Source organism: Pelodiscus sinensis, chromosome 10 (genome assembly GCF_052426305.1).
Source record: "Pelodiscus sinensis isolate ZL-2025 chromosome 10, ASM5242630v1, whole genome shotgun sequence".
NCBI lineage: Eukaryota > Metazoa > Chordata > Testudines > Trionychidae > Pelodiscus > Pelodiscus sinensis.
In genome coordinates this window covers 26326549-26350204 of record NC_143061.1, presented here as the reverse complement: position 1 = coordinate 26350204, position 23656 = coordinate 26326549, and the positions used below count along the sequence as shown (strand labels likewise).

The 23656-nt window shown below is 41.0% G+C and overlaps 1 protein-coding gene across 1 annotated transcript; it reads left to right on the top strand.

Annotated features, from left to right (window-relative positions):
• Positions 1-5158: 5158 nt before the first annotated feature.
• LOC102446760 (vomeronasal type-2 receptor 1-like) lies at positions 5159-22351 on the top strand. Its single transcript, XM_089780993.1, has 6 exons — positions 5159-5391; positions 11019-11310; positions 14099-14968; positions 18244-18471; positions 19422-19545; positions 20614-22351. The coding sequence occupies exons 1-6, from the start codon at positions 5159-5161 to the stop codon at positions 21609-21611; spliced, it is 2745 nt and encodes a 914-aa protein (XP_089637119.1). The 3' UTR covers positions 21612-22351.
• The last annotated feature ends 1305 nt before the right edge of the window (positions 22352-23656 follow it).

Here is a 23656-nt window from a genome sequence, read left to right as displayed (position 1 = left end):
ATGGTCACATTCCCCATGCTGAGACGTATGTTAAATGATGGTGTATGCAGGATTTAAATGATAAATCGGTGCAAAATTCAAGATTGTTACATTGCAGAGAAAAGAACAAAATCCAGTTCTACTCTAAGGGATAGCTAAGAGTAGTCTTCTCTGGCAAAAATTCTCTGGAAAATATCATGTCCAAATATAATTTTTTTAATTAGAAGTTCTGAATGAATTACAGCAGCCCCTGGTATCTGAATTCATAGACTCATAGACTTTAAGGTCAAATGGGACCATTATGATCATCTAGTCTGATCCCCTGCACAATGAAGGCCACAGAATCTCACCCACCCCTTCCTAGAATAATCCTCTCACCTATATCTCAGATATTGAAGTCCTCAAATGATGGTTTGAAGACCCCAAGATGCAGAGAATCTTCCAGCAAGTGTTCCGTGATCCATGCTACAGAGGAAGGCAAAAAACCTCCAGAATTAGCGATGGAATGAGAGAGTGACCAAGAGTGGTGTATTAATTCATCATTTTTTATATTTTTTCTTCAGGTAATTCATTGTTGTTCACTGGTTGGCAGGGAATGAGTGTGTGTTGATGACAGCACATTTAGACTGTAAGCTCTTTGGGGCAGGAACGGTCTGTTGTATGTTTGTATGATACCTACAACAAAGGGAGAAAAGTATAGCATGATCCAATGACTGGAAACTTAAGCTACGCACATGCAGATTGGAAATAAATCATACATTTTTAACAGAGCAATTTACCAAGGGTCGTAGTGGAGTCTCCATCACTAACTATTAGACTGATTCTTTGTCTAATAGCTCTGCTCTAGGAATTACTTGGGAGAAGTTCTATGGCCTGGGTTATACAGAAGCTTAGACTAGATCAGTAGCGGGCAACCTGTGGCTCGAGGGCCACATGTGGCCCATCAGGGTTCTGTGTGTGGCCCCCAAGACATTTTGTTTACCATTGCCCATGCCCAGGGTTGTCAGACTCTGCTGGTTTCTGTACATGTAATTTTTTTCTAAATATAACAAATAAACAGTAATAAATAATAATAAAACATAAAAAGGGAGCCTCTTGAGCCTCTTAGGTTACTAAAAGGACACGCACATAAAGCAAGGGCATGTGAAGTGAGTTGCCCGCTGATAGCGCACAACATAGACTGTGAGAGTCGTGCACTCCCTCTGCAGCCAGTCAAAGTGCTGCTACAGTTCAATCTGCACACACTGCAAATTCTAGGTACACAAGCACAGTTAACAAAACTACCCTATTCTGGGGGAATGTGTTGTTTACAACACTCCTGTGGCCCATAGAGATGAAGGAGGGCCACCCAGCCCCACTCACTAGCCAAAGTTGCCCATTGCTGGACTAGATGATCGCAATGGCCCTTTCTGGCCTTGGACTCTGTGAATATTGTCTGCCATGGAGGCAGCAAAGTTACACAATCAACCCATAATGCATTTAACATATTGTGCAATGTAGAACATGCAAATCACACAGCTATAATAAGGGAGCCCCATGAGATTCTTACACAAGCACTGGCAAGAAACCCTATGACGTTTCAGACACTAGGGGAGATCGCTAGATGATCAGGGCTGAGGTAAACCTACTTACTAGACAGACATTTATTTGTATTTTTTTCATGCAGATAAATTGAGACCTAGTAGCACAAAGATCACTATTTGAAATGATAAATGTGTTGAATAGGAATCACTGCTAATGTCCATTAACCATTTTAAAAGCTCTGCAAAACTCAGTAAAACCCTTTTCCATTTCACTTCTGCTGCTGAAAAGCATATGTTCCTTCTCAGTGGACTGAGTATCGTGGTTCTGAGCAAGGTGCTACGCTGAAGCCTAACCTTGGCCTCACTCTGCTACATTTACTCATTCACTTAGGGGATGTCTACACAGCAAACAAAGGAGTAATTGTAGTGCAGCATGCCCATGCTATCTTTATTCTAGCTAGCATGCATAACAGTTGTAATGCTGATGTGGTGGCACAGACTTCAATACTGGCTAGCAACATATTCTGGTTCCCTGGCAGGCATGTACTTCAGTGTCTCCCCATGCTGAAGCCTGGCTACCATGTCTACATGGTATACTATTGTTATCCTTTATCCTGTCTATCCAGGTTAAGCTCTCAGAAGGGTAGCCGGTTTAGTCTGTAACTAAAAATACTTAAAAAACAACAATGGTCCTACAGTATCTTACAGACTTACAAAAATATATAAACAGTATTGTGAGCTTTCGTGGGCACAATCCACTTACCCAAATAAGCAGGTTGTGCCCATGAAAGCTCGTGACACTATTTATATATTTTTGTTATTCTCTAAGGTGCAACAGGACCATTGTTGCTTTTTTAAAATTTATTTATTTATTTATTTATTTTAAGATTAAAGCTGTGAGGGGTATGCCTGCCTGGGCCACAGTCACACCTTACTTAATTTGCTGAGTGGACATGTCCATAAACCCAAGGCAATGGGACTGCTCATAAGCAGGATCTGAGGTCTCTATGGGGGTCCCTCATCTAGGACTTGTAAAGATAAGCAGTATCTGCATATGGTTGTAACTGCAATACATGGCTGCAGTGTTTGCCTGTCATTCTTCTCATGCAGTGACAGGCAGGGATAGTAAACTACTCCTCTACGTCTACACTGACATGATCTTGTGCAAGAACTCTTCCAGAAGAGAGTGTCTACACTGGCATGTGCGTTTGTGCAAGAGATGTGCTTTTGTGTAAGAGCATCCATGCCAGTGTAGACACTCTCTTGCGCAAGAAAGCTCTGATGGCCATTTTAACCATCAGGCTTTCTTGCGCAAGAAATTCATGTTGCCTGTCTACACTGGCCTCTTGCGCAAGAACAGTTGCGCAAGAGGGCTTATTCCTGAGCGGGAGCATCAGAGTTCTTGCACAGGTAGCACTGATTTCATACATTAGAATGTCAGTGTACTTGTGCAAGAACTTGCGGACAGTGTAGATAGGCAGCAAGTTTTTGCGCTTTTGCGCAAGATTGCGCCAATATAGACACAGCCCTCATGTTTAAGAGATACAAAGAGCTTTTTCATGTAAATAATGTGATCTTCCTTCAAAGAGTTAATAAGTCGATCAAAGTAAATATGGTACCAAGCTCAGCAGCATGTAATTTTCCATCACTGCTTAGTCCCCTGATGCCTCAGATGCCTCTCCTATGCTTCTGGGTTCAGGTGTTTCTGTTGCTGGAAGGTAAAGACAAGATGTGACAAGTGTATTGTGTTAAAAACTAAGATCATGTGACCTAGAAAGTATGAAAGAGGGGCTCAGGCACACACAGTGTTAGAGCCATAACCACGTTAAACAATGGAAAAAATGGTTTATAGTTGCTAGGACTGAAGAACAGTTAATACACTGTGGGAAAGCAAGAGTAGAAAAGACTCTGCACCTACTTCTGCACAATTTGAACAAGCAGTACATTTCTCTACCCTGCAATTTATTCTTTAAAAAAACCTCTGTGGAAACTTAGTGCTTCAGTAAGATCTAACCTACCAACCTGGGAGCTTGATGTCCTCTAGCCACAGAGCTGATACAGCACAATGCAGAAACATCACAAACTTCATGCGCATTGCCCTGACATGGTGACTCCGTTCTGACCCAGAGCAACCATTCCTAAGCGGCAGCCTGAGACGATATAATAATCTCTATCCCCATTTAATTCATGCCCGTTCCTTAAAGAAGGTCAGCAAAAATGCCAACTAATGTCAGTTGTAGAGGGTTTTATTTTAATGGCCCTTTGCATCTGATCCAAATACCCACAGACTCATTGACTTCAGTTTGATTAAGAAACAGGATGTGGTATTCAGGAACTGGATTTGAGCTCTCCAAACTCATGGCCTAGGCCACTGAATAGTATTTCTCTAGCTTCAGTTAAGGGTCCCTCTAGTGGAGTTGCACTTACATTTGTATAACATTTACCATAAATTAATTCGATACAGTACTCACAAACCACTAATGTTCCCCTTGGAGAAGGAGCTAAAATGGAAAATATGAATTGCATGTTGTGAGGGTCATTCCCAGTTCAGCTATTTTGTGTCTTATTTATCTCATGATTTCTCCCTTCATTTTTGAGCATTCTTAAGTGGTTCTGTGTTAATCAAATTTGCAAGCGGGCCATAAGGTTTTCTAGGAAACACATTCTCAAAGGCATTAGGAGTTTCTCTTTCAACAAAATATATAGCGCATGACTGAAAAAGCTAAGGAGACTGATGGTAACGAGCTGGACCACAATTCTCGTGTTATATGCCACAATTTGGAAATCCAGAAGTTGCAATGAGTAGTATTTTTTTCTAATATCTGGACACTATAAATCAAAATATTTAGCTAGATTACAGTGAAAAGCTGCACTGGTTTTTAGGTACAAGGTACCCAGGTGCTGAGGTGAAACTGATTGTTAAAGCTCAAAGGGGGAGCAGCTGGCTCCCAAATCCTCTGGAGTCTGATCTTTATTCTAATCGTGTCAACATCTTTCTTAAAGAAACACACCCATAATATGTGGGGAAAGGTTCATCCACACCAGCCAGACTTCTGATGGTAAGTAAGTAGACACCCGGCAGTGTGTCCACATCATCATCAGGCTTCCTTTTACTGAGAGTGTCCAAAGCCTAAGCAGACACATCTGTATCTAATATAATTGGATCAGATCCATCTGTCTCCTACTATGATGTGTATTATAAGGAAGGGATTGCTCCTGCATAATTTTCATACTTACCTCATTAATAGCTCATCTGAATACGACTTATGAAGAGATAATTTAAAAATATTCTCCTAGCACCTTCCTAAAAGGTCCTAACTCATTATGGAAACATCAGAGCCAGAATTCTGGCACTTCAACAGTAGAGAGTGCACAAAATAATACAAATAACTTGCATTTTAATTTGATTATTAAGGAACAGGGCAAATTTTAGATACTTTTCAAAATATCCGCATAATCCTCACTCTGTATAGTGCATTGCAAATGAGATACAGTCTTTGTGGCTTGCCACTTAGGTAGTAAGGATAGCAAGCTATGTCTCTGGGGAACCTGCTTATTCTTTCATAGGATGATAGATGTAAATATATAGTCAAGGGCCTTATAAAGGCTCGAGTATTTTTTACATTGATCATTTCCCAAAAGTGGCTCCTAATGAAATGGCCAGCTTGAAGTTGTGCTTGCTTCTAGGATTGTTTGCATTCTTTCTGCATATGCTGGCCATTCAAGGTGCAGAAGGTACATGTAGATTGCTAGGAAAATTTGATTTGCATGGCTATGTGGAATCTGAGAATCGTACGCTGATCATAGGAGGAATGTTTCCCATTCACTTCAGGTCTATACCAGAAAAAGAACCAACTTCTTCAGAGCCAGTGTCACCAAAATGTGAAGGGTAAGACATTTTTCCTCCCTGGCAGCTTGGAGGATAAATGCAGGTGGGAATGTGTGAGAGTGCCTGTGCATGTGTTTTATTATTGAATAAACATGTTAGAGTGTGTAAGATATGCAAATAGTGGCTTCCACTTAAGACAAGTTGAAGAGTAGCTCTGAATGGCTTGACCATGGAAGAACATTTTTAGACTCACTTGACAGAAAGGTTATCTATAGATATGGCTCATTTGGGTGCAAGAGACAGATACATAAAGGGCATCCATTTTTCTGTTTTTTTGTTCAATATTGTGAGTAAATCTGACTGCAGTGACTAGTCACCAACTTACAGTCAGCACAATGTCTGTGTTAAAATCTGAATTTTCTAGCATCATTTATTAATTATTCTAAGTAGTAGGGGACTGTGGACTCTCAATAGTGCCCAGACCCAGCTGAGCACTTAAACATGTGCCTAACTTTATGCACATGGCTAATTCTAATGATTTAAGTGGGAATATAAATAAGTTTTCAATTAGACATCTGGTTAAGTGCAGTCCTAGAGCAGGAGGTAAGTGCTCAAACACCACTGTAATGGTTGCAGCATGAAAATCTTGATGGAATCGAATAGATTAGCACCTGGCAGCATTGTTCCCAAGCCAATACATTTACAACACCGAGTAAAATCACACCAATTTTTGTTGTCCAGTAACCGTGAAATAGTGTCTATGTTTAGGGAATATTAAAATGTCACAGATTTTACTGATGTGCTCTTCTGGAAGGGCCATTCCCAGCAGAGAGAGAGAGTGTTATGCGTGCTGAAGGGGTTTAAGACTCAATTGCAGGTAGAGCTATTCGTCACATTCAGTGAACTGTATGGTAGGCTGTACTGTGAAACGCCTGGGGAACTTTTTCAAGACCGCTGCAGTGAGTTTATGAATAAAGGTAATTACACACTATGCATTAACCATATTTTATTCTGTATGTTTTAGGAGCCAGTAAAGTTGATTCTGAAAAGAGATAAAAATGGTATAGAACACTTTGCTATTACTAATATCACCAGTTACCAATGCAGGCAGGTGCTGTGTTCCTGTAGTTTCCTTTGCAGTCAATGGGAATTGCAGGTGTTCAGCATCCCTTTTCAGAATCAGACCCATATTACATACTATTTGAATAAAGAACAAGGACTTACACTTCTTCCGACTGACTTCAATAAATGCTGGTTAGTGGTTTTACAGACCCTTGCTTCTTGCACAGAACTTTTATGGAAGTCAATATGAATTTTGCACAAAAGCTGACAGTACAGTACAGGCTATAAAAATAATCCTTGTACCCTCGAGTTTGAAAAATACAAATAATACTCAATAACACTAATTTTATTGTATTTTTTTTAAACAATATGTAATTTTTATACCTGTTAAAATTTGCTAGCAAGTAATTCCCGGTAAACTTGCCACTATGATTACTTTGTTGCAAAATGTGTTCTATTATTCTGTAATGGTAAGTAAAGAATCTAATGCTGAGAAATGTAGAATGCCAGCAACTCCCAAATAATTATGAATTGCATGTGTTTAGCATCTCTTAAGATTTTGTCCCCAGCATATATCACAATAAAGTATTTGTTAAAGCTTTTGGCATTGTTGAGTAGAAAATAGCAGCAGTATTGCTGGAAATAATATCACATTTCTGGAAGCATGGTACATCAATTGTGCGCACATCCCACATAATGAAAAACAGAACAGAAATTATGCTTTCTTCTCTATAGTAACTACACCATAGATCGGAATAGCTATAGCTCAACGTATGCTTCCTCAGGGGTTTTTATTGTTGCTTTTGAGGAAGAAGAAGCATATTATATAGAAATAGGATTGGTATATGACAATTATTTATTCTGAGAAGGAAAAAAATCTACATTGACTAGCCGCAAGTAAAGCTGTGTGAATAATTCATAGTGTATAGTTTTCATGATGAATCTCTCCCCTTTTTCAGTGTGTACAGCTTACAATTTTTCTCAAATGTATTTATTATTTAAAAATGTTGTCCATGAGGAAGGGCTACAGATTGCATCTCAGCATTTCAATAACATTTAGAATTTTATATCTGAAATTTGAGCTGTGTTAGTGAGTTTGCATTGAGCACAGACGGTCCAGGTTCCTATTCCTAAACTGAATGGATGTAATTCTTTGAACCAAACTACTGATATAAAAATGTAGGTTTTCAGTGTCAGAATTCACTTTCCATTAAGGCTAATTCTCCACGTTGCATGGGTTCTTAGAAATCATTCCTTCTGTTTCAGTCAACAAGAATTGGCACCAGAGCTTAATGTGTAATGAAAAAGCTGCTGGAATTCAATCAGTTCGGTGCTAAGGCTAACAAAATTATTTTACATTCATATAACTAGTGCAACCAGGGGTGGATGAGAGTGCTTCGGGGCCTAGGGCAGCGCAGTGTGGCCCCGGGCAGCAAAATTTCACGCCCCCCCCTTTGACACAGCGCATGTGCCGTGGTGCCAAGGCGCATGCGCGGGGCCTCAGGAAGCGCGGGGCCCGGGGCAGCCGCCCTACTCGCCCGGCCCTAAATCCGCCGCTGGGTGCAGCTGGTTTGGACCAAAATGCCTGAATCTGAACATCTCTGAAAACTTTGCAGATCGTTGTGAATTTTCCAACCAGTGTGGTTTGCAAGTAACCAACCTTGAGTTTGCAAGGAGAGCTAAAACTAAGCAAGTTTTCATGTTACACAATGACACCTTGTCACCATCCAAATTATAGGCTGGTCTAAAAGGGTGAGAGAAAAGTCAAGCAATCTGATTAATCTGTGGAGGGCCCTCTACTGTCATTTGAGTCCCATGGGATTTGAAGATCCTCAGCCCCTGGCAGGATCAGCCCTCATTCTCTGGAAAGGCACTGTATATTTATGACAAGTGAATACAATTCACAAGTCATAAACTCTGGTCTGGCTGTGCTATGCGGGGGAAGTGGGAAGGGATAGCAGGGTGGGAAGCAAACATGTAAAATATTTTCTCATAACGATTTGTGGCATTGGTGGAGTTTTGTTCGAGTGTAAATTTATTTTAGGCCAGCTGAGCATGCCTGCCTGCTTCCTTTCTTCCTTCCTAACCCATCACCACTGGGCCGCTCAGGATTGTAGTACAGTCTTAGGTACATTATGGCTAGGTCAGCAGAACATGTCAGAAATAGCAGGTCTGCTGCTGCTTACTACTACCTGCAGTGCAATACAAGCAGCAGGGGCTGGCTGGGATGCTTCTGCTGGGTTTTCTTGGTGACATCCTGGCTCCCTTTTCTGTTTCCCAGAGAGCACAAAACATCAAGTGTATGTTTTAACTCGGGGTGTTAGTTTTAGGCACAGATTGGATTGTGACTCCATAAGAATGGATTGCTCGGATGTGACTGTGGAAACTGGTACTCCACCTAAAACAGTTAAATGTTTGATGAGAGGAAAGACTTGAAGCCTAGACAAACACTCCTAGGTTTGAGTTCATGTGACTGAGACTCTCAAGACAAAACTCAGAGAGAAAGGGCACTCGTTGTAGTATTGGAGAGGGATATTGGTTCATGCAGGAAAACCTTGCCATTCATAGGCAAAATTCACGAATACTAGGAGCCGCAGCTCCTGTCCCCTGTGGTGATCCACTCAGCCCCCACGACTCCCAAACTCACTGCAGGGCTTGGCAGCTGTGTGGAAATCACTGTGGCTCCCACCATCTGCAGGAAATTCACCACAGATGTTGGAAGGCACAGGGAAGTCACCATGGCGCCTGGCAGCTGGGACTGAAGACCTGCGAATACATGGAACTGTGAATAACGATTCCATGAATAGTGAGGGTCTCCTGTATTGAAACAGCAAAGAAACATTTTAGCTTCTCTATTTTGGTTCTGCTTTCCATAAACAGGACTTGAACAAATTATTATCATTATTAAAGCTTCTAGGGTGTTTGTGTAGTGTCTGGGCAATATTGTGCCAGTATATAAGCACATCAGATTTCTCCACAACAGGAACAAACCTTTCCTTCACTCCCTCACAGATCAAAGCCACTTCAGAAGAGTCCCATTAAAGTGAATTATTTGATGGCTTATTACATCGAATTCATCACTGAACTGAGATTTCCCTTATTAGTGGTTTGTAGCAAACTCAGTCTGTTAGGGTAGAGAGAGCAGAAGTCTGTTTTAAATCTCAAAATCAGCCGGTATACATAAATTACACAAGTACAATTATTTCTAGTTATGGTGATCTCCTCCTCCCCTCCAAACTATTTAAATATTTAAAATGTAAGAACTGTACTTATGACTCTCAAGCAACCAACAACAGAGATTGCTTCTTTTGGTTTGGTATCTTGAAAAGCTCCTCAGGTGGTTATAAAACAACAAAAGCATCCCTCCCCCAACCATTTTCCCAAATGCTGTCAAAGCGAAGCAGTAAGGCTTTGAATGTAACATGGATTTACACTCAGTTCTGAATAAATCATAGTTCTTTGAAAGCTTGTTTGTATAAATTCCAATCAGGTATATGCATACGCTGTGTGTGCATGAGAACTGGATGATTTTTCTCCTAGCTATACCAGTAGGGTCGGCCTGGGGAACCTGTGGAGTCGCACCTTTATATATTGCTCAATATAGGACCATGATGACCTGCCACCCCTTCAAATCCTTCTTATCATGGGTGACGGCTTGCTGGAATGTCTCTTGATCCCGCTTCTCAGGCGCGTTTAGCAGTGTCCCATTATGATTTTGTATATAGTCAATTAATTTTCTTAGTAACAGTTGTAAAGTTAGTGTTCGTTTTTTCTAAATTTCCATTATGGGGGTGTCTCTCCCAATTCTCCGCCAACACCAGGGCACGCCTCAGACTCTGGGGTTTAAATCATGGGCAAAGTATAGTAAACTTACGCTGAAAAGTGACATCCACACTTCTTGCTTGAAGGGCCTTGGTGAGAGTCACCAAAAGGATAAGTGCTAGATTTATAAAGGCTGAGGATCCCTAACAACTGTGAGCAGAGACTCAAAATGATTCCTATGGAGAGAACCCTCTGGCCACAGCCCGACCCTGGTTCAGCAGAGCTCTTGCCAAATACCTCCTCCGCAGTGCACAGTGTGCCAACAGTGCACAAGCTAGCACCAGGAAAGGAGGCAAAGGACTCCCAGCACCAACACGGCGGCTGTCTCAACCGTTCTATCAACCCTGGGATCCCATGGGGTCCCCCATGGTAGCTGCAGTGATGGTCTTCCTCACATTCATTTTGATGAGTGGCAACAGAAAAAAGTGACTACTAAAGAAAGACCTGTGACCGTAGTCCTTACTCAACTGAATGATCAGTGTTTGCAACAAGATTATAAAGATAATGAGACTGCTCAGATGAGTAAGGGCCTGCAGGGTTAGACCCGCCATGATAATTCAGTTACTGTTCATTTTGGAGCTGATCCTGGGAGATGCTGAGTGCCTTCTAGAAGTTTCTGAACACTCTCCAATTATATCAACTTTTACAGGATCAGATTTCAACACACCCCATTAATTTTCAGGGAAAACCATGCACTCAGAAAATATGTTGCTTTGCTTTTAGGAATGACAGAATAAGTGTGTTTTGTGTGGAAGTGCTTCTGGCAAATGTATTCAGCACTGACGAGTACTTTGTCTCTGCAGGTTTAACTTTCGAGGTTTCCGTTGGGCCAAAGCCATGATACATGCCATCCATGAGGTTAACAATAGGCTAGATATTCTTCCAAATATAACACTGGGTTATCACATCTATGATACCTGCTTTACAACATCTAGAACTGTTGAAGCAACTTTGGCATACCTTACTGGGCAGAATGAAACCATGCCCAACATCAGATGCAGTGCTGGTGCACCTCTCATAGCTGTCATTGGAGCTGGTGGATCGACATTGACTATTGCATCTTCAAGAATTTTAGGACTCTATTATTTCCCTGAGGTAAATGAAAGTGGTATTTTTTAAAATCTAAATATAATGAGCAATACGCCATTATTTGAATAACAGAGTGGGAGAGGTAATCTCTCATTATTGGAGCAACTTCTGCTGATGAATGAGACAAGCTTTCAAGCAACACAGAGCTTTGATACTGGCCTAGGAAAGGTACTCAGCGTGTTACAGCTAAACACAAAACTTAACAGATTGTTGAGTATAAGCAGTTAACATTTCCCAGACCTGAAGAAGAGCTCTGTGTAAGCTCAAAAGCTTCTCTTCCACTAACAGGAGTTGGTCCAATAGAGAAGTTATTAAAGTTATTCAAGATGGAGTCTACACCTTGAATGGTCTTCACTTTGAATGGTCTAACACATATTGTAAGAACTATTTAGAATAAACAATCTGTTCTACCTTGTATTTAGCTGTGACAGTTAGGCATGTGGCTAGCCTTGTACCAGTTGACTGGGGCAAGTACTAGGGCTTATACTAAGTACTAAATGCAGTGTAGCCATTTGGGCTCAGGCTGCAGCTGTGGTTTCTAGCTGCAGTGTAGATACACACCGAGTAACTTTCCCAGACCTAAAGAAGAGCTCTGTGGAGCTTGAAAGCTGATCTTCCACTAGCTGAAGCTGGTTCAGTAAAATGTATTACCTAGCTCACTTTGTAGCTCTAATATTGTGGGATCAATATGGCTACAACAACACTGCAAACAATATATTAACAGTGAGAGAACTGAAACATACAAGAATTATATTAGTTGCCCAAAGACACATAGGGTATGTCTACACTACCACCCTAGTTCGAACTAGGGTGGTAATGTAGGCATACCGCACTTGCAAATGAAGCCCAGGATTTGAATTTCCCGGGCTTCATTTGCATAAGCCGGCCGGCGCCATTTTTAAATGCTGGCTTGTTCGAACCCCGTGCCGCGCGGCTACACGCGGCACGGGCTAGATAGTTCGAACTAGCAAGCCATTCCGAACTATCTGTATGCCTCGTGGAACGAACAAGCCGGCATTTAAAAATGGCGCCGGCCGGCTTATGCAAATGAAGCCCGGGAAATTCAAATCCCGGGCTTCATTTGCAAGTTCGAATGCCTACATTACCCCGCTAGTTCGAGCGGGGTAGTGTAGACATACCCATAGGGAGCAAGTTTCAGAGCGGGGGCTAAACCCAGAAGTAACAAATCCCTGCTCCTTCCTCTAACAATTAGCCATACTCCCTCTCATTTACTAGTACTACTGGTTGCATGTCCTATGACAATAAAGTGCATGCTAAAATCTTGTAAAATTATTGAAGTCTGTGGGATTTTACCAGCATCTTCAATGAGAACTGGATCCCGCCCATGGTGCTCAGAAATAACCAGGCTATGGGCTGATTTAAATATCAGTTTTAATCCATGTATTCGAATGTACAAATGATAAGGGAATAGAATTCTTCCTATGGGTCTTTTCTCTTAACATCTCCCAGTGCCTGAATCGGTCAAGAACTGAATACCTCCTGCAGGCTGCTGAACATATAGGACCTGAGCAACTTAGCAAAATGTGTTTTGTAGTTTGCATAACTGCGTCCTAGATTTGGATCAGCCATATTAAAGTGCCTTCTGTTTGCCAATTTCTGAGTAAGGTTACTTTATTTTTGACAAAAAGAAACGTTGATAATGGTTACTATTCTATCTCACTAATTACACTATCCAAATTCTTTGTAATACCCAAGAAAACAATAGCCAAACAAATAGAAGTGTCAACAAGGAATTGAAGTTATCATTAATTGCCCCTGGAAAAGTAAATTCTTCAAACTGTATTTTAGCAGCTGCTAGCCAAATAAAGTGGGGTTAAAAATTCTGGTAGTTTGAGACTAGCAAGCTCCTGCATGCTCTTCCCTTAGCAATTTGTAGGATCAAGAGTTCACTGGGCACAAGCACCATAACCTAGAAATGGCGACAGGTTATTTCTAAAGAAGAGCACATTTTACAAAAATGGGTCAGTGTGGACTAAATCACAACAGCTGAGTTGAAACTGATGGAGCTTTAGTGTCTAAGTCTTTAATTTTGACCTTTATCCTCAGGCAAAACTGATATAAATGCCTGGCAGAGCTTTGCCTGTCTCTAAGCTTACATCCTGAGGGTTAAATACGCGCATCCTGTCTCAGGAACACCTACCATTGACTTTAATGACCAACAAAACCAAAAGCCCCACACTTTGACAGCACTCAGGTTACTTTCCCACATTTTGCTGGCTACAGAACAGATTTAACTGTCCACTGATGGGGCACTTCTGTGTAAGGGGATCTGTGGCTGGCTCAGAGCCATCCTGTAGCTCATATTCTGTTTCCTTCGAGCAGACAATGCAGGGACAATGGCTGGGCAAAAAGTGGTATGGCCAAGGCTCCTCTGAATGCTGCTGACCCCTGGCTCAGATGCTTGTATTGTAATTATTAGGCTTTATTGTGTACACCCCGTTGAGTAGGAGCATTCGCACTTCTCTCAGCGCTTTTGTTTCAAGCTCTCTGTATTGCTTTGATTGGCACTTGGTTCGCTTTTCGAAATCCATCACCACACCCATCAAGGCTTGTTATTTAGTTTTATGAAAACTCAGGTTCTGACATATAAGCAACATAAAAATAATCTCTAATGAGGTAGCAGTTTATGAGGCTGCATAGTGACATTAAACGCTAGGTCTTGGCTATGGTGAATGTTGCACTATAATTAACAATGATACATACACAGAAGAAAGTGAAAAAACAAAGCATCAAGTGAGCCAGTAATCCCTGCATCAATACATTTTTTTTGTAGGTTGGTTATGCCTCCTCCTGCTCGGTTCTTTCTGACAAGTACCAGTTCCCTTCCTTTCTACGGACTATTCCAAACGATGACCATCAGTCACTGGCTATGGCAGAACTTGTCCGACATTTTGGTTGGGTATGGATAGGAACAATAGCAGCAGATGATGACTATGGAAAATATGGAATAAAGTATTTTAAACAAAATGTAGAGAAATATGGAATCTGCATTGCTTTCTCTGAGACCATTCCAAAAATATATTCCAGGGAAAAAATCCTAGCAATTGTGGATGCTATAAAAGAATCCACAGCAAATATCATTGTAGTATATTCTTCTGATATTGATCTCAGTCCCTTAATGGAAGAAATTGCACACAGTAACATTACTGGCAAAACCTGGATTGCAAGTGAGGCCTGGGTTACATCAGCACTAATTGCTAAGCCTGAATATTTCCCATTCCTTCGTGGGACCATTGGTTTTGGCATACGGAGAGGTGACATACCAGGGTTAAAAGACTTTCTGCTTGATGTGCATCCAGATAATGATGCTAGCGATGACTTGACTATTGAGTTCTGGCAGACTGCTTTCAATTGTACTTGGCCTAACAGCAGCGTACCTTATAATACAGATTTTAGAACAAATGTATCAGGCCAAGAGAGAGGAGTAAATCCTGTGTTTCATCAGCTCTGTACTGGAAAGGAGAAACTAGAGGACATAAAAAATACCTACCTGGATGTTTCAGAACTCAGAATAACGTATAATGTCTATAAAGCTGTGTTCACTGTGGCCCATGCCCTTAACAATTTAGACACCTGCGTAGAAGGAAACGGACCATTTCCAAAAAAATCCTGTGCAATTATAGATGATTTTGAGCCCTGGCAGGTAAGCATTAATTTTGCCTAATATAATTTTACTTGATGTATTAAAGAAAGAACTTTAATGTGGGGTGCACAAATGCATTTAACTTTCTTTTAATTTTTTAAAATACATCCCTAAAGAAGATACATTCAGTATTACCTGTAGAAAAAATGAAATAATAAATAAGGAATAGTAAATGTAAAATATATGGTGAAATCAAGTAATGATTTATGATTTGTACTAGATGAGCCTGATTCAGATTTTGCTTACATCTGTGTAAAGCAAGTGGAAGGATGGTTTTGTGGTTAGGGCCTCTATCCTAAGAATCAGGAGACCTGGCTTCAGTTCCTTGCCCTGCCACAGACGTCCTGTGTAACCCTGGGCTAGTCAGTCTATGCATTAGTTAAATAATGGCACTTTATCTCACAGGGATGTTGTGGGGGTGCTCAGTTATTATTATTTGTATTATGATAGGACTAGGAGCCCCAGACATGGTCTGAGATTCCACTATGTGAAGTGCTGTTTGTACAAAAAAGATATTTCCTTCCTTAAAGAGCTTACAGTCATTTGCCAGACAAGAGATTAATGGGTATAGACAGACCAACAGGGGAGTACATGGAACCAATGAGACAATATTGGTCAAAGGCTGTAAGTAGATAGGAGAATGGAATTCTGCTGGTGTGAAATCCGATAATCAGGCCCTTTTAACATAAGGGCTGTGTCTAGACTGCATCCCTTTTTCGTAAAAGGGATGCAAATTAGACATATTGCAATTGCAAATGAAGTGGGGATTTAAATCCCCCCCGCTTCATTAGCATAAAAATGGCTGCCGCTTTTTTCCGGCTCGGAGCTTTGCCAGAAAAAAGCGCCAGTCTAGACGCGGATCTTTCGGAAAATAAAGCCTTTTCCGAAAGATCCCTTATCCCCCATTTTAAGAGGCAAAGCTCCGAGCCGGAAAAAAGCGGCAGCCATTTTTATGCTAATGAAGCGGGGGGGGGGATTTAAATCACCGCTTCATTTGCAATTGCGATATGTCTAATTTGCATCCCTTTTATGAAAAAGGGATGCAGTCTAGACACAGCCAAGGTGATTGTTAGTTGAGACTGTATTTGTGAAGTTGGCAGTGCAAATGTCTATTCCTTGCTTTCAAGTTCTTGGGGGTTTGTAAATGACATGAGACTTTAGGCCAGGGCCTGATAATCTGGCTCTGAGTAGCACTTTGATCCATAAGTAGCCCCACTGATTTCATGGGGACTACTCAAGGAGCAAGGTTCTACTGCACACATACCCCATGGCAGAATCTGGTACACTGTTATCATTTGGACACACCAGACATAGGAGGTACACATTCAAGTTAATAAGGAATGTAGCAGATCCTTAGTTAATACAGTTTGGACCTCCCTGGTCCAGCATGCTCAGGACCGGTAGGAAGGAATTTTCTGGCTATGGGGAGATCCCCAGCCACTAGCCCCTGAGCCTGCTGCCCTTCCCTGCTGCTGGCTTTGCTTCTGCCCCAGCTGGCCCCCTACATCCAGGCCCAGCTGTCCCTCCTAAGCCCAGCTGGGTTGCCGGCCCCAGCTGGGCTTCCAGACACAGGTCCTGCTACTGCCAACCCTGGCTCTTGTCCCATGGATGCTGACTCTGGACCTGTCCAAGCTGCTGAACGCTGGCCTTGGCCCTTTGAACACTAGCTCTGGCTCTGCCCTGACTGGGTTGCCATCTCTGGCCCTGACCAAGCTGCTGGACACAGGTTCCGCAGACACCAGCCTCACCAGGCTCCTAGACAGACCTCAGATGTTGCTGGACCAGAGAATCCTGGTTTTGGGAGGTGCAACCTGTATAAATCTGTCACCACCCCATTTAAATTAACAGACTTAGGATAATTTACTCTAGATGCAGATTTGTCCCAATACATATCAGAGGAACTTAAGGAGCCATTATTTTAGGCAGAGTGATGAATGCTGTAGGTGGAATGAACTTTCATTGGAGGTGGTAAAATCCAGTAGTTATTAATAGACCTGAATAGAATTACATAGAAGTTTTACAACATAAAACTTAATGCGTTTCAAGGAATATCAATCAGTTTGATAGTGTAATAAGCATCAAACAGCCCATCTTTACAGGGAGACTGATGAAAAATCTCCTCCTCTCTTGCTTTTCTTCCCATGGGGGGGATTACTTGACCACTTCTCTGGCACAAGATTATATGTATGTATGTTGATGCACCATTAATTAAGATGATGGCATAGAGAGTATGATTATTAAGTTTTCAGATGAGACCAAGCTGAGAGGGTTTGCAAATGCTTTGGAGGATAGGGTCAAAATTCAAAATGATCTGGAAAAACTAGAGAAATGGTCTGAGGTAAACAGGATGATGTTTAATAAGGACAAATAAAAGTACTCCACTTAGGAAGGAACAATCAGTTTCACACATACAATAGGGACTGATTGCTTAGGAAGGAGTACTGCTGAAAGAGATTTAGGGGGTCATAGAGGACGACAAGTTAAACATGAGTCAACAGTGTGACACTGTTGCATAAAAAGCAAACATGATTCTGACATGCATTAACAGGAGTGTTGTGAGCAAGACACGAGAAGTCATTCTTCCACTCTACTCTGCCCTGATTAGGGCTCAATTGGAGTATTGTGTTCAGTTCTGGGCACCACATTTCAAGAAAGATTTAGAGAAATTGGAGAAGGTCCAGAGAAGAGCAACCAGAATGATTAAAGGTCTAGAGAACGTGATTTATGAAGGAAGACTGAAAGAATTGGGCTTGTTTAGTTTGGAAAGGAGAACACAAGAGGGGACACAATAACAGTTTTCAGGTATCACAAGGAAGAGGGAGAAAAGGTGTCACAAGGAAGAGGGAGAAAAATTGTTCTCATTAGTCTCTGAGGATAGGACAAGAAGCAACGGGCTTAAACAGCAAGGGCGGTTTAGGTTGGACATTAGGAAAAACTTCCTAAGTATCAGGGTGGTTAAACACTGGAATAAATTGCCTAGGGAGGTTGTGGAATCTCCATCACTGGAGATAATTAAGAGCAGGATAGGTAGACATCTATCTGGGATGATCTACACAGTACTTGGTCCTGCTGTGAGGGCAGGGGACTGGACTCAATGACCTCTTAAGGTCCCTTCTAGTTCTATGATTCTATGTTTTAAAACTTATTTAATTTTAATTTTTAAAAATCTTTGAGGCATTTCAAGACACGACAGTTCCATGTCCTACTTCAGATCCTTTCCAACTCTTAACTAGTGTATGTAACTCTGTAAATAAATTTCCTCTTTTGATTTATAGTTAATGTATTATCTGAAGAATGTTAAATTTACAACCTTTGACAATGAGCTAATAAAGATAGATGACAATGGAGATGTGTATGCATCATATGACATTATAAACTGGCAGTTAAAAGAAACTGGAGAAATCTCCTTTGTGAAGATTGGAATCTATAATGATACAAAAGATGGGCATGAGATGAAGATATATAACAATGACTCTATATTTTGGAACACTCCAACATTAAAAGTTAGTAAAATTTTCCTCTTATCTTCTTAATTTACCTCTGTGACTTTTGAGACTGGTGTTATGCAAACTCACTTTGCCTGTTCAGTTATCCCACCTCTTAGCCATTGCCCTACCTCGCTCTATTTGTCTATTTCATTGTTGTGTATATAGTCAAAATACTAGTTTATAAAATATCTGGGCCGGATTTTAATTTGTGTTGTGTATAGATACAAATGTGTCCCTTATCCCTGATTGGGGTCAGTATACTGCTGCAATAGAAATAAAGAATAATAATTAATAAAAATGAAAATAAATCTGTGATTACTTTGTGTTGGCCATATCATGCATTCCTTATTGACTTAATGGGAGTAGTTTCTGAGTAAGGTTTGCAGGTTTTGCCACTTAGAAAGTGGTCTTGATCTTGAACATTTTTCAGTGTGTTTGAAGTCACATATTTAATCTACAAATATATGTTTGTTCAAATGCACACATTATATCTTTGTTTAGGAACAAAACTTATTTCTAGAAACCAATTTGTCTGGTTGAGTACAGAAGTGTACGGATTTTTGTAAAGGATATATTCATTTAAAATACAACCAGTTTCTTTATAAAAATGCATTATTTTACTCCTTGTGTGACACTGCTTCCTACAGTAATGGATAACTTTTTTTTTTGCATTTTTAATGTTCTAGCAGTGCATTAATTATTTAATACACTGTCTGTAGTTTAGTCTGGCCAGTCTGTCTGGTGGAAAAATAACAAATAATACATTTTATCTGGAGCACAGAACTGAGCTCTTAAGTTTTAGGGTAGAAAAGATGACACGGTCCCAATTAGAGCATAATAAATTAACTTTTTTGGGAGGCCAGGCTTGCATTTTGGGAATGAACCATTGTTAGCTACATATTTATACACTTAAAGCATTTATCTGTAGAAGAAGTAGATTTGACATTGTATTCTGTTCTTTGTAGCCTCCCCGCTCTGTGTGTACTGAAAGCTGCCAATCTGGTACAAGAAAGGGGATCCAACATGGAGTGCCTGTGTGCTGTTTTGTCTGTATTCCATGTGCAGATGGAGAGATAAGTAATGAAACAGGTACAGTACAAAAATGAATATTTTTAGACATATCTCTGATTTTGTCTGGATAATAAAACAGTGAAGGCCTCTATCACTCAGCTCTACAGGAAATAAAGTCAGATTGACCATAGTTCTCTTTCAGATACAGTTGAACTTTTATAACTGGCAAACTCAAGGCTTCATAAAATCTCTCTCTGGCTATATCATTTGTAGAAAACCTTTCACCATTGTAGTGAGGTACTTATATCTAACCACTCCAATTCAGCATGAAAATATTTCTGAAAACTCAAAATTTTCCACAAAACTGAAATTCAGTTTCTAGCCAGTTGTTAATTCATTGACCGTAGAGCTCCAAGTGACCATTTTGATCATCTAGTTTAAGCTCCTGCATGAAGTAGGCCATAGGATTTCTGAATGAATTTCTCATGGAGATGGAGTAATCTTTTAAAAAAACAGCTAGTCTGATTCAAAAATTGCCAGTGATGGAGAATCTATCCCAACTTTGGGTAAGTTGTTTCAATGGTTAATTATCTTCACTGTTAAAAATGTGCACTTTATTGAGTAAAAATTTTGCTAGTTTCAACTTGGATCATGTTATACCTTTGTCTGCTACATTGAAGAGCCCTCAGTTACCAAATTTCGGTGCACCGTGTAGATACTTAAAGTGTGATCAAATCACCCATAATTTTCATTTTGGGTAGCTAAATAGCTTGAGCTCTTTGAGCAGCTGACTACAAAGTAAGCTTGCCAATCATTTTATCCATCTCACAGCACATATCTGAACCCTCTATAATTTTTCTACTCTTACGAGCATGTCAACATGAAGAATGCTATTTATATGTCAGAGCATGCCTTACAGAAGCTATTTTCAATTACTGAAACACATTAGCTAAATTTTATCCCCAGCAGCTCTCCCAGTTAAATGGTATGAGATTCCATTAGCAGGAGGAATCCATCTGCCCAAACTTCTTAATGGTTAACTTCTTTGCTTCACCCAAGTGAAAAAAAAGTGAGCCTTTTAGAAACAGATACATGTAACGGTCCATATCTAAATCCTGTTAAAATTCTCTTTTATGTATTTAACAGAGGCAAGAGAATGCTTTCAGTGTCCTGATGATTACTGGCCCAATACACCCAAGAATGAATGTGTGCTAAAGGAGGTGGAGTTTCTGGCTTATACTGATGCTTTAGGGACCACACTGGTAGTTCTCTCTCTGTTTGGAGCTTGTATTGTCCTTTCAGTGACCTTTGTTTTTAGAATGCACAGAAACACTGCTCTTATGAAAGCCAATGACCGAGAGCTGAGCTTTCTCATTCAGCTATCTCTTGTCATTACTTTGTTATCTTCCTTCTTCTTTGTTGGTAAACCAGAAGAGTGGTCATGTCAGATCCGCCAGGTGATCCTTGCCCTGGGGTTTTCTCTTTGCTTGTCCTGTATACTGGGAAAAACGATTGTGCTCCTGTTAAAATACAGACATACCAAGTTCAAGCCTACAGAGAAGCATGCTCATATAGTCATGCAACCTCTTCATCAAAAACTTCTTGTGCTAATCTCTGTGATAATTGAAGTGTGTATTTGCACAGCCTATCTTGCATGTATTCCTCCATATGTGTACAAAAATATGGAATTTCAAAATGTAAAGATAATTCTTGAGTGTAATGAAGGCTCCATAGAATTTTTATGTATTATGTTTGGGTTTGATGTATTTCTTGCTGTATTATGCTTCATCACTGCCTTCATAGCTCGCAAGTTACCAAATAATTTCAATGAAGCTAAATTTATCACTTTTGGAATGTTGGTATTCTTCATAGTCTGGATTTCTTTTGTTCCAGCCTATTTAAGTACAAGAGGGAAATTCAAAGTAGCTGTTGAGATATTTGCAATTTTGGCATCAAGCTTTGGTTTGCTTGGTTGCATATTTGTGCCAAAATGTTACATTATTTTATTGAAGCCAGAAAGGAATACAGAGGAAATTATCTCAGGCAAAGCCACCACTAATGACAAGAGTGCTCCGCCCAGCTCAGCCTCATGCACCACTGAGATTAGCAACAGTACCCTCTCCACTCTGGCACTTGATGAGTAGAAGATGTTTTGAGTTCCTGCTCTTTAGCATTTATGGATTTTCCTGTACCATTGATTTGCCATCGTTTCCAATGTAAAGTTATAGATTCTGGTTCTTGGGGGACAATGCAAAGATGGCACAACCAAATTCAAACCATATTACATGTACTGAGAAAATAAGGCATGTCACCACTGGGGAGCTTTTATAGATGGATGTTTGCTTTTATGCTAAATAAATAGGGAGTGTGCAGGGTAAGAGAGATGGAATGAGGGGAGCATATGTTCTTGTGGGATATTAAATGCTTGCCTTTAAGACTGTGTGGAACCTACTCGCTTAGATTATGTGTTTCAGCAACTTTACCTGTAAGTAGTCTGCCAGCTTTCTAATGGCAGAAAACTCAACTCCTTTGTCCCACCCCTGTTCCTGCCCCTCCCCTTCCACGAGTCCTGCCCCTTCTCCCAAGCTCTGCTCTCCACTCACTCCAACCCCACCCCTATTGTTCGCTCTCCCCCACCCTCACTTGCTCACTCATCACCAGGCTGGGGCAGGAGCATGAGGTGTGGGATGAGGTGAGAGCTCTGGCGGGGGATGTAGGCTCCAGGCTGGGGCCAGAAATTAGGGTTTCAGAGTATGGGAGGGGGCTCTGTACTGGAATAAGGGGTTGTGGTGCTGGAGGAAGGATGAGACCTGGGGAGGGGCTGGGGATGAGGGCTTTGGGGTGCAGGAAGGGATTTTGGGCTGGAGCAGGAGATTGGTGTGTGTTGGGGGGAGAGTCAGGTCTCTATTTGGAGCTAAGAACTCTTGGGTGGAGTGGGGAACAAGGGTTTTTGGGGTTCAGGAGGGGGCTCCAGGTTGGGGCTTGGGGTATAGGAGGGGGTTCTGGGCTAAGAGCAAGGGGTTTAGGGTGTGTGTGGGTGGAGGCTCAGAGCTAGGGAAGGAGGTTGGGGGTACAGGTTCTGGGAGGGAGTTTGGGTGCAGAAGGGCGCTTAAGGCTGGGGCAGTGGTGCTGAGTGAAGCTGCCATTTGAACCAGGAGTTCTTGTTGCAAACTGGACATCTAGTAATTCAACCTGCAGACTTAGTTTACACAGGTTTGGGGCATGCAAAATTGATTTTAAATGTTGGCTTCATTTAAAAAATACGACACTGGGTCAGATAAATCTATGAAAACATGCTGAAATTTGTCAGTTCAATTTAGAAACTAAAAAACTCATTTAGATTCCCCATCCAAGTTCCTTCCCTTCTCCTGCCATAGCAGTCTGTGGGCTCCTCCCTTTTCTTTCATCATCACCCAGCATCCAAAGCCCAGAGGCTTTCTGTTCCTCTGATGTATATTAGGGGCTTATGCTTTTCTCTCATCTGGCCTTTTTCCAGTCGTGTAGGGTTTATTTCCCATCTAACTTAAGTTTTGGACAGGAGAAGGGATATAAACTGATAGGACGATTCTATCTACATAACTTTGTTTCCCAGAAGATCTGTGTCTGTTGCCAGAGAATTAAAGGGCAACTAGTAAAACAGTAGCCAAGGGACCAATGGAGTTTTTTCCAGTTCTGCTGATATTGGCCAGGGAGCAGAAATCTAAACTTTCCCCTGAATCACTGATGTTTGATACCTTACTGGGAAATAGAATGCACCACTTCCACTCGAACATTGGGATAGGGAGAAGCCTATGTACCCCCCACATTAATATTAGCATTGTCAGGTTGGGTAAGCCCCACCTCAGAAGATCACTATAGGAAAGCAGAGAAGTGTTGGCCTATTACTGTGAAGAGGGGGATCCTAATCTGAAATGTGGCTGAAACTTGCCATTGTCCTCTTTTGGGGCCTACTTATGAAAGTGTGCAACAGTTCAGAATCATCTTCACAATCTCAAACTGCCCCCGTTCCTGCATGAGTGGCAGAAACCCATTTGTCTCCTGCCCAGCAGCCAAATATACAGCTTCCCCCGTGAACATCTATGCCTGGTCAGTGCAGACACCTGCAGAACATTAAAATATAGGGACATTTCTTCTGTACTAAATGTATTTGGCTAGTTAATCTTTAATAGTTAAACTCATCTTTAAAATG